This window comes from Crocuta crocuta, unplaced genomic scaffold (genome assembly GCF_008692635.1).
Source record: "Crocuta crocuta isolate KB4526 unplaced genomic scaffold, BGI_CrCroc_1.0 scaffold388, whole genome shotgun sequence".
NCBI lineage: Eukaryota > Metazoa > Chordata > Mammalia > Carnivora > Hyaenidae > Crocuta > Crocuta crocuta.
In genome coordinates, this window is record NW_027528867.1 from 1232088 (window position 1) to 1243932 (window position 11845).

General features: G+C 47.3%; 1 protein-coding gene across 1 annotated transcript; it reads left to right on the forward strand.

Moving 5' to 3' along the window:
- The first annotated feature begins 1251 nt into the window (after positions 1 to 1251).
- On the forward strand, positions 1252 to 11440 carry MARVELD3 (MARVEL domain containing 3). The gene is made up of 4 exons (XM_077756318.1): positions 1252 to 1547; positions 1634 to 1846; positions 4544 to 4671; positions 9989 to 11440. The coding sequence occupies exons 1-4, from the start codon at positions 1252 to 1254 to the stop codon at positions 10597 to 10599; spliced, it is 1248 nt and encodes a 415-aa protein (XP_077612444.1). The 3' UTR covers positions 10600 to 11440.
- The last annotated feature ends 405 nt before the right edge of the window (positions 11441 to 11845 follow it).

Consider the following 11845-nt stretch of genomic DNA (forward strand, 5'->3'; position numbering starts at 1 on the left):
CCAGCAACGGAGTCACCATCACCCATCAGATTGCTTTGGTAGCTTCTTTTTCTTCTTTTTCAAAAACGTTTATTTCTTTATTATGAGAGAGAGAAAGAGTGTGAGCAGGGGAGGGGCAGTGAGAGAGAAGGAGAGAGAGAATCCCAAGCAGGGTCCCTGCTGTCAGCATGGAGCACAACGTGGGGCTCTATCTCAGGAACCTGAGAGATCATGACCTGAGAACAAAACCAAGAGTCGAATGCTTAACGGACTGAATCACCCAGGGACCCCTGCTTCGGTAGCTTCTTAATTCATCTCTTGCCTCTACCCTTGGCCTCCTGTAATCCACAATCTATACAAACGCCAGAGTAGTACTGCAAAACCATAAATCAGAGCAAGTCGTTGTCTTGCTCAAAACCATTCAATGTTTGGAGCACCTGGGTGGCTCAGTCGGCTAAGCGTCCGACTTCGGCTCAGGGCATGATCTCACGGCTCGTGGGTTCGAGCCCCGCGTCGGGCTCTGTGCTGACAGCCAGCTCAGAGCTTGGAGCCTGTTTCGGATTCTGTGTCTCCCTCTCTCTCTGACCCTCCCTGCTCATGCTGTCTCTCTCTCAGAAATAAATAAAAACACTTTTAAAAAATCCAGTATTTTCCTATTTCAGAATGAAAATGCAGATTCTTCACCATGGAGACCCTACACCACCTGCCTGCTCCACCTCTAAGGCTCATTCCATTCCCTCCCACTCCCCTTGAAGAAACCTTCTCCAGCTCTCTGCATTACTCAGCTTGTCTTTCTCGAACATTCTCTCGGCTATTCTGCCTCCTTCTGATCCAGGACTGAACTCAAAGGTCCCTTCTCGGACCTGCAGAAAGAAACCTGCCCTCCTCCTTGTTAAATTTTAGACATTGTCTTCCTTCTTCCGCTAGTGCCCTTTCTTTTCCCGCACACGCCAGAAAGGAAGCGCAGTGCAATGAGAGTTTGCCACTGTATCTCCAGGGCCGCTCGAGTAGGTGCTCACACGTATTTGTCTAAAGGATTCATTAAGAGACGGCAATTTTATGTTTTTAAATATCCGCACTTGGCAAAAGAAAAAAACTGCCTCTTTCGTGTAGATCAGTGATTTTAAAAAATGTTTATAAGTCCAGGACTATTGCAGTAGAGGAAATGTCCTCAAGCCTCCCTGAATACAGCTGTAAGGATAGCAGGAGAGGGAGGAAGAGAGAGAGGAAGAGTGGAGGGGAAGACAGCTGGGTGGCTGGAGGGCCAGAAAAATGGGTGAGCGAGCAGATGGGCACGCTCCGGCCACGCACACCCACGGGGCTGAGAAAGTCGGAACTCACTTCCCTACGCCACCCACCTTTCGGGGTCACGGAGAGGATATGCCAAAGAACGACGAGGGGTGGTGGGCCTCTGCTCTGGGCGCAGAGCAGCGCGTCACCCCACCCCCCCCAAGCCCCAGCCCAGCACGCACTTCCCGCTTCTCGCGCGCCCAGCCGCGCCCCTTCCCCGCAGCGCCTCCAGGTGCGCGCCCCCGCGCCCGCCGCGCGGCTAGTGCGCGTGCGCGCAGGTGAGCGTCCCGCCCCGCCCCCGGGCTTGGGCACCTGCCCGGGAAACTTGCGGTGGCTTGTTGCCCTCGGGTCGCTCGGGGCGGAGACACGGAACCGGGCCATGGAANGACAGATACAGGGTCGAGGACCTTCGCGAGGGTGAACAAAGAGTTTGGGAAAAGTCCCGCCAGAGCCGGACACGGGACGGACCCCGCAGGCCGACCTGGGACCCAGCCCCGCCCCCCTGGCCCGCGCCTTGGGAAACCCCGGAGCCGCCACTCCCGAGGAAGGAGCGCTTCGGGCACCATGACCCGGCAAGGTAAGGTGTGGCTGCGGGGCGCTCTGAGACCTGGGCACCCAGGAAGCCTGGGTCTGAGGCCTGTCTGCGCTGCTCCGGCGCCCGCGGCTTCGTGGCCTAAGAAGCCAGCTTAAAGAAAGTGCCATTCCTCCCTTTTGCGCTCCTAGAGGTAACTGGGGGGCGGGGCGGGGACCTTACAGTGCCCCCACTTCTTGATCCGAACCTGATTAACAAAGTAGAAACCACTCCTGTTAGTGGCAGGGCCGGGGACCAGGTGAGGAGGAAGAGAGGACTTCAGGACAGGAAAGGGAAGGGGTGGGAAGGAGATTAGGTAGGTGGTGTTAATGTGAGGCTCCTCCCTGGTGTCATGTCCCCTCCTCCCCCAGCCAGGGACATGTACAGGACTGCCTCTTGGGTTCAGACCCTTAGACTCTTGTCCTATGTTCCAAAGCCAACCCACTTCAAAGTCCCAGTGCCAGGGGCTAATTAAAGTCAGCCCAGTGAAGGTTAATAGTTTAATCTGCAACTTCTAGCGTTTCAAAACAGACAGCTGGGGGAAGCTATGCTTTTAGCCAAATAACTAAATCTCCCCACTTAAAGGCAGAGATTTCCCTACCTTTATCAGTGCAGTCTTCCTGGGCAGCCTCATTCAAATCCCAAGATTGTTTCAGATCCCACCGGCCTGAATGAACACCGTGTGCCATCCTCGCCTGGTAGAGCACAGAGAATTCCCTTATGGGCCTTGTGAGGTGATCACACCATGCGACTTCGTGAGCTGAGAGAGGGTAAAGCTCAAAGGGAGGAGAGGAGGCAGTCCTAGACTCCCACACCTCCTACTAGGGAGTTGATCTTTTTTCCCTCAAACATTCCATCCAACTCCACAAATATTACTGAATGCCAGATTATGTGCGAGGCCAACAAGGAGATGGGTATTGGAGTGATGGCTGCTTTCTGGGTTTTGACACCTGCCCTCTTCGCTAAGGAGGAGTCTGGTTCCTCTCTACTGTAGGATTTGGAGGCTTAAGCTCGGTCTCCCTCCCTGTTGTGTCCACACAGCAGGAAAGCTGTTATCCTGAGCTTATGTTACATTATCTAAAACCAACTAGCCAAGATATGAAAAAGGGTGTGCCCAGATACAGTCACAGGCACTAGTTATTGTTCATCCCTGACCAAAGCCATATTGCCTTGGACGCTCTCCAGAGCTACGTTTTGGATTGTTTCCCAGCCGCCCACCCAGTTTCCCAGCTGTCCACCCCAATGCAAGCGAGTGCATATTTTTGTTTTTTTGGCTCATGGACAGTTGGTGGTTTGAACCAAAGGGCAATCTATTTCCACCTTTCCTCTACACAGTAAGCTTTTATTTAATTGGCAGGATGTAGGAGCTGGGGCTCCATTACTTAATGGGTGAGATATACTGACAGTGTCCACAGTCTGGTAGGAGACTGACAGGTAAATGGGCCGGTTGCAGCACAATGTGAATGTGCCACTGCAGGGGAAGCCAGTTTGGAGAGAACAGATCCCCTGCCTAAGATCTGGAAGACTTCTTAGAGGACATTGACCTCAAAGCTGAGTTCTGGAAAAGGGGCAAGAATGGGAAGACAGGGAAAGGAAGATGAAAGTGGTTTCAAGCAGAGAAATAGCTTTCATAGTGACCTAGAGCATGGGAATGCAGGTCATCTTTTTGGGCCGTGGGAATAGGGTGTTGGGGGTGGAGAAGGGAAGTTCATTATGGCTGGGTCTGTGTCTATGAGGTTGTGAGTGAAGAGAGAAGAGCAAGGGCCCCTGTATTGGGCTAAAGGTTTGGACTTTATCCAAGGCCATAAGAGTTTAAGGATTTCAAACCTAAGAGATCTATGATGAGAACACTAGAAGGATCCCTGGAGCTGAGCAGGTAGAATGCAGCCCCCACTATTGCTTCTTGGACAAAGCTCAGGATATGTTGGATAAAGGAGTAAAAGAAAAAAAGTGCCAGAAGTAGCAGAGGAGAGAGAGAGAGAGAGAGAGAGAGAGAGAGAGAGATGAAGACATCCAAAGTTGTCTGTATTACCCATATACTTAGAGAGTTATTACAGACTCAGCTCTTTCCAAAATAACAAGACAAAGAAGAGAATGCCAACCTGGGCATCAGAGTCTTGTGAATGCAGACTAACTTGTTTTTGTAATGTTTATTAATTTTTGAGAGAGACAGACAGACAGAGCATGAGTTGGGGAGGGGCAGCGAGGGGATGATACAGAATCCAAAGCAGGTTCCAGGCCGTCAGCACAGATCCCGATGCAGAGCTCAAACTTACAAGCCATGAGATGATGACCTGAGCTGAAGTCAGATACTTAACCAACTGAGCCACCCAGGCTCCCTGAATGTAAACTAGTTTTAAATAAGGCCTGGTCTGTGCTGACTGAAATCCTAGGCTCATAAAAGTGGCTCTCACCTACCTGGTTCAATAGCTCCCGCAGGTGGACAAACTAGCAACAAATCAGTGCTCAGAATTTTAGAGATACGTGATGTGGTGGCTTAACAGGGTTGGGCCAAGTGTTTGGATACTCTGTGGGGCCACCAAACCAGAGAATTCTCGGAAATATGAAGTGCTGCAGCAAATTATGTTTCTGTTCTGCCCATCTCTTTAATGTCTGGGCCTAGCATGAGATGTTCAGTGTTCTAATACTGAACAAGCTCTTGAATTTGAAGCCCCTAATGGCCATGTATGTTTTTGGTTATAGTGAACCCACTTCAGGGAGATACCTGCCCTCGAACCCCAGGTCTGGACAAGAGGGAGTGGAATATTACCAGTCAGAGGCTGAAGGACTCCTGGAATGTCATAAATGCAAATACTTGTGCACTGGGAGAGGTGAGCCGTTTGGGAGGCATTTTGACCATTTACTGTTTGCTGATGGTTTTTGAAGGGATCTGAGATGGCGAAGCAAAAATTCAAGCAGATTTCCCTTTTGAGTCCCTAGCATTCTCATTTCCATAACTGCATGAGGTTCTCATCCCCACCCCATCCCCTCAAAAGGGTAGGAATGTCTGAAAGGTACAGCTAGATTTCCAGTGCTTCTCTTCAGACGTGCCCTGGGGTCTGGCAAGGCAAGCATCCATGCTCGCAGGTTTCTGGCTTCAGAGGTGGAAGAACAGCAGGCAGAACCAGCTGTGAGCTGCCAGCTGTGGGAGTTAGCCACCTGTAGAGGGCAGCCTGGTAGCAGTTCATGTCACAGGACGGTTTTTAAAATTTGTTGACTGAGGTCCATAGTAAGAAATATATTTTACATTAAGGCCAAGTTCACACACACACACAGACGTTGTGAAACCATACTTACCTTATTATATACCAAGTACATGGGTAGTTTCCATTGTACTCTATTTCTTTGTTTTAAAAAAAAAATTAAAAAATATTTACTTATTTTTGAGAAAGAGAGAGAGAAAGCATGAATGGGGGTGGGGCAGAGAGAGAGAGGGAAACAGAATCTGAAGCAGGCTCCAGGCTCCAAGCTATCAGCACCAAGCCCAATGCACAGCTTGAACCCACAAACTGCAAGTTCATGACCGGAGCTAAAGCCAAACACTTAACCAACTGAGCCACCCAGATGCCCCTATTGTACTCTGTTTCATTGAGAACAGAAACAAAAACCGCAGTTATTAGAACACACAGTTTGTAAAAACACTTAAATCATATCATGTGTCAGCTCCAAATGTGGTTCCCAGAGTTCCCATCCGAGCATGAGTCCTTGGCCTTGCCAGCAATGAAGAAAATCTGGTTTACCAGGGCGAGCCCAAATCACATGATTTGATGAGAAATTTTTCTAAGCTGCATATGACTGAGGGGGAAATCTTCCCAGCCTAAGGGAGAGAAATCAGGGAACCTGTACCTGAAAATGTATTATAGGATCATTCCAATGATGCACATGATTGTGGGATTCTATGGAACTTTCGTGAAAGAGCTCTAGGCAATCCAGGCACAAGAATCTGCACTCTAGGTCACATATATTGGCACAACCTCACTGCTTCTAATTCGCTTAGTAACTCCTGAGGCTCAGAGAGCTCAGCCGTTATAGTGGAAGATCCGGAATTGAAACTTAAAGTCTAACTCCAAGACCTAAAATGGTTTACTTGCTTGACCTTTCTTTTCTTCTTGCTGATAAAAATAATAGGACTAAGCAAGAGGCTGGTTAACAGGTTTCTCAGTAGAAGTATGTTTTTCTCTGTGACTATTTTACTAAGAGGAAAGGACAGGACTTGGAGCTGCTGACCTAAATGTACCTTGATTTAGCTCAGACTGCCTCTGGCTATTTGGGTTTGGGCCTAGAGGTTGTTTCTGAGTCAAGATAGTGAAAGGATGGTTCAGCAGTCAGAAGCTAACCATCGAGGGGCTTAAAAAGAACTCTGGATGTGCAGAAACCCACATCAGTACTCAATACTTGGTGTTGTGTTGAAACAGCCTTTAAACATAGGAACTTGTCTCCAGCAGGAAATGCATTCCTGGATAAAGGTCACCTGAGATTTTCAGCCCCGTCTTCGTGTAGATCTTTTGTGACTTCCTCATCGGTGAAGTCGTGTCCTCTTCCAGCAAACTGGTGGAAGGGGGAGGCAGCTGTGGCCCTCTCTGACTTCTTAGGGAGACCCAGGAGTTTGGTCTGTGAGCCATGCTTTGGAAGAGTTCAGCAGAACAGTCAGGACACTGATGGAAAGAGCGGGGTCCCACATTCACTTATGAGCAAGTCCCCTCAGATGTTAAAATCTTCAGGGGCTGAGACTGAAGATCAGATAAAAAGCAAGTACAAATATCCCCTCGTGCATCTCAGATCCCCAATGCATGTGCAGGTACAGGTTATGCTCATTTATTATCTGGAGGGACGGGTGAGGAGTTACAAGTTCTCAGGGAAGAAGGTGCATTTCCTGCTCCCCATCTTGACTCCTAATTTGTTTGGAGCAGTTTCTTTTTTGCCTTTGCTCTTTCTCTCTCCCCTTCGACCTGTAGTGCTCCAATTATGATGTTTGTATTCAGGTTAATTGAATATCTCCCTCAGCCCTGCTTATTCTTTTCCGGTTCTATAAAATTAAAAATAAGAATAAGGAGAGGTGCCTGGGTGGCTCAGTTGGTTGAGTGTCTGACTCTTGGTTTTGGTTTAGGTCATGATCCTAGGGTCATGGGATCGAGCCCAGGGTTTTGGGATCGAGCCCCTTCTTAGGTTCTGCACTAAGCATGGAGGCTGCTCTCTGGGGCACCTGAGGGGCTCAGTTGGTTAAGCGTCTGACTTGGTTTCGCCTCAGATCATGATCTCATGGTTTGTGGCTTTGGGCCCCACATCAGGCTTTGTGCTGATAGCGCAGAGCCTGCTTGGGATCCTCTCTTCTCCCTCTCTCTCTGCCCCTCCCCTGCTCATGCTCTCTCTCTCAAAATATTTTTTTTAATGTTTATTCATTTCTGAGAGAGACAGAAACAGAGTGTGAGCAGGGGAAGGGCAGAGAGAGAGGGAAACACAAAATATGAAGGAAGCTCCAGGCTCTGAGCTGTCAGCACAGAGCCCAACGCGGAACTTGAACCCGTGGACCACAAGATCATGACCTGAGCTGAAGTCAGATGCTTAACCAACTGACTTACCCAGGTGCCCCTCCCCAACCAAAAAAAAAGTTTTTTTTTCTCCCTCTGCCCCTCTCCCCAGCTTGTGCTTGCTCTCTTTCACAAAATAAAAATAAAAAGTAAAACCTATAAAATAGGAATAAGAGGCTTGTAGGGTTTCTGCTCTCCCTACACTGTATTAAGAAATATACATATTTGTTCCCATACAGCAAAGACACTGGGAAAACCCTAAATGTTCTTTACATTGGAATTATTTAAACTCCTTGTGGTGTTCTATGCATCCTTTAAAAATATGAAGTATATCGATTTATATTTGCTGAGATAGAAAAAAGTGTTCACACTGTATTCATAACTGAAAAAAAATAGGTTAAACAATAGTAGAGTAGGACTTGTTTTTCACCTAAAAGCAAAAATTCTGTATATATGACAGAAAAGTCCAGAAGAAAAAGTAATGGTCACAGTGGTTATTTTTTTAATTGGTTGGATTTTAGATAACTTTTACATTACATGTTTCTATATTTTATTTTTTTACAATTAGTATTTTATAATTAGAGAAAACAATAATGCTGTCTTCATTTTGGGGGGAAATTGAAGAGTGTAAAGATGATACTTGAGAGTGAATCATTTCTGTTAGAGAATGTGCAGATGTAACACAGCTTCATACATAGACCAGCTGGACCCAGGCACAAAATCTGGTTCTCCAAACACCTGGGAGCTGCTGACAGTCTACTCCAAGTCAGCTGACCTATTATAACCATTCAGGATATGGAATTTTAAGCTCAGAAACACCCAGCTTTATAGAATCCTGAGAAAAAGAAGCCACACACACACAACTGTATGATTCCATTTATATGAAATTCTAAAGGGACACATGGGTGGCTCAGTTGGTTGAGCATCCAACTCTTGATTTTGGCTCAGGTCATGATCTCCTGGTTCGTGGGATTGAGCCCCACATTGGGCTCTGTGCTACCAGTGCTCAGCCAGCTTGGGATTCTCTCTCTCCCTCTCTCTGTACCTTCCCTGCTCATTTTCTCTCAAAATAAATAAATAAACTTAAAAAAAAAACCTCTAGGGGCACCTGGGTGGCTCAGTCGGTTAAGTGTTCAACTTCGGCTTAGGTCACGATCTCATGGTTCATGGGTTCGAGCCCCATGTAAGGCTCTGTGCTGACAGCTAGCTCAGAGCCTGGAGACTGTTTCAGATTCTGTGTCTACCTCTTTCTCTGACCCTCCCCTACTCATGCTCGCTCTCTCTCTCTCTCAGAAATAAAGCATTAAAAAAATTTTTTTAATAAATAAATAAATATTTTTAAAAATTCTAGAAAGGCCAATCTACTAATTCCTAATGGCAGAAAGCAGATCAGTGGGTGTCTGATGAGGAGGGTGAAGGACTGATTACAGTCTCTCGGGAACTTTCTGGGCAGATGAAAACATTCTGAATCTTGACTCAGATTGCGTGGCATATGTGTTTGTCAAAACTCAACAAGCTATACATTTAATATGGGTCATTTTCTTCCATGTCAGTTATATCTCAACAAAGTGGGTCTTAAGGAAAGCAGGCAACTTTGGTGGAAAAGCTGGAGCTCTTTCCTTGTTCAAGACTAAGAAGCCAAGGGCCCTGAGAGAATCCAGTCCTAAGAAAAATACCACAGCCCAAATTTGCTCTTTAAGGAAACTAAAGAAAACAGTTAAACTTTAAAACAAACTTACTGGGTGCCTAGGTGGCTCAGTCGGCTAAGCAGCCGACTTCAGCTCAAGTTATGATCTCACAGTTCATGGGTTCGAGCCCTGCATCAGACTCTGTGCTGACAGCTAGCTGAGAGCCTGGAGCCTGCTTCAGATTCTGTGTCTCCCTCTCTCTCTGACCCTCACCCACTCACACACTCTCTTTTCTCTCTCTCTCAAAATAAACATTAAAAAATTTTTAAAAATAAAATAAAACATACTTACTGAGTTGAAATGTAAGAACAGTGAAACCCATTACATTTCTTTAATTCAGGAAGCCTTGTGGGTTTAATTGACCTAATCTTTCCTGTTTCTAATATATGTGAACCACAGTTGACATTTTGATATATAACTTCCATGCCTTTTTCTGACTTCATCGTATTTTTTTAAGCTCTGCATTATTTCCTTCAAACTTGGAGAGGTTTCCTCTTTCAAAATGAAGAAAGCCACAAAACAGATCTAAAGAGGAGACAACTATTTTTTAGTCTGCTTCGCAGGGAAGTTGTGGGGTGGGAGAACGTTCCTGCGTTCTATCAAGGATGCCTTTCTTTGTGGTTGGTAACTGGCCTGATTTCTCCCACTCTCTTCCTGCACCCCACCACGGACAAGCTGTTTTGAGAGTTACTGTCTCTAGCCCAGAGTACCTCCAGCACCATTTCTGGAGCCCACAGTCACACGCTACCATCTAATGCGCATCACGTGGCTTTGGCTGATCGGGCCTCCCTGTGGTGGTGGTGCTGGGGGAGTGTGTGAGGAATAAAGAGCCTGCTGCAGCTCGGGCCCTGCCGGGAAGATGAGCAGCAGGGTGCAAGTCTCTAAGTCTGAAACAGCACCTCTCAAAATGGTAACGCGCCCTTCTTTTGCAGCCTGCTGCCAGATGCTGGAGGTTCTCCTGAACTTGTTGATCCTGGCCTGCAGCTCTGTGTCTTACAGTTCCACAGGGGGCTACACAGGCATCACTAGCCTGGGGGGCATTTACTACTACCAGTTCGGAGGGGCTTACAGTGGTTTCGATGGTGCCGATGGGGAGAAAGCGCAGCAGCTGGACGTCCAGTTCTACCAGCTGAAGCTGCCCACGGTCACTGTAGCCATGGCCTGTGGCGGAGCCCTCATGGCCCTCGGCTGCCTCCTGGTTGTCCTGGGTGTCCTGCGGGTTCCGTGGCACTGCCCCCTGTGGCTGGTGATTGAAGGCTTGTTGGACATACTCATTGCTGGGGCCTATATCCCAGCTCTGTACTTCTATTTCCACCACCTCTCCACTGCCTACGCCTCTCCAGTGTGCAAAGAGAGGGAGGCGCTGTACCAAAGCAAAGGCTACAGTGGCTTCGGCTGCAGTTTCCACGGGGGAGACATAGGAGTTGGAATCTTTGCTGGGCTAGGCATTGGCGTCTTCACTCTGGGGGCTGTGCTGGCCATCAGGGGTTACCGAAAGGTCAGGAAGCTGAAAGAGAAGCCTGCGGAGATGGTGGAGTTTTAGGCTTTTTAAACCGTCCTGCCCAATGTAAGTGACAGTAGTGACTCTGAACCATTGGAATACTGGGATACTTCACTGTGGGACTCGCCAGCCCTTGAAGACTGATGGGCCAACTTTGGTATCCTGGTGAAACTCTGGGTTACATGGAGCCGTGTTCTCTGATGTACTATGCCCTGGTGGTAGAGTCCTCTCTTGGTGAGCGATGACCCACAATTATTGAAACAGAACAAAACTGGGGGTCGGGACCCACAAGGAAGAGCCATTTGCTGTAGCAGAAGGCACTTTTGATTGACTAGAGGGAGGTGACCAAGTGAATCTGAAGAACCTTATCTTTAAAGTCCCTGAGAAGCCATATACACAGGAGACAGCATTTCAGCCTGAACTTTTCTAAACACAGCTGTCTTAAACAGACGAGCCCCGAAGTTCTTCCACACTGAGACCTCCTATCCTAAATTTCCTTAATGCTCTGGGTGCAGGGTGTAGGGACGGATGGTGGAGAGACTCCGCCTACAAAAATTTAAGTTGGAGGTAGGCGTGGGCTGAGCAAAGAGGAATCAGATTAATTCACTATGATGCAAAGAAGCTATTCCAACAAGCCCCTTACAGTGGGCTTGAAAGCTCAATAAGTGTTTTGTACCTCTTGTAAATGTGCCATTGTATGAAGAATTCAACCCAACATCTGGAAGGCAGGAGCCATCCAGAATAAAAGAATGTAAAATCTTTCCCAACAGAAGAATGCCACTTTTGGCCAGACAACTTAATGGGTTCTCATTACATGTTAAATTATGGCTTCTGGAACATTACAATATATTCTTGGTACAAATGAATATGTTCTTTGCTTTACATGAACCCAATAAAAAATCCAAAAAACAATTTTAACTTGGAGGTGATGTCTCCTTGAGATTCTCTCTCTCCCTCTGCCCTTTCCTGGCTTGTGTGCACACAATCTGTCTCTCTCAAAAACAAACAAACAGGGGCGCCTGGGTGGCTCAGTCGGTTAGGCGTCCAACTTCGGCTCAGGTCCTGATCTCACAGTTGTGGGTTCGAGCCCCACGTCAGGCTCTGTGCTGACAGCTAGCTCAGAGCCTGGAGCCTGTTTTGGATTCTGTGTCTCCCTCTCTCTCTCTGACCCTCCCTGTTCATGCTATGTCTCTCTCTCTCTCTCTCAGAAATAAACAAAACATTAAAAAAATTGAAAACAAAAACAACAAAAAAACCCCCCAAACAAATAAGAAAAGTGAGTCCCATT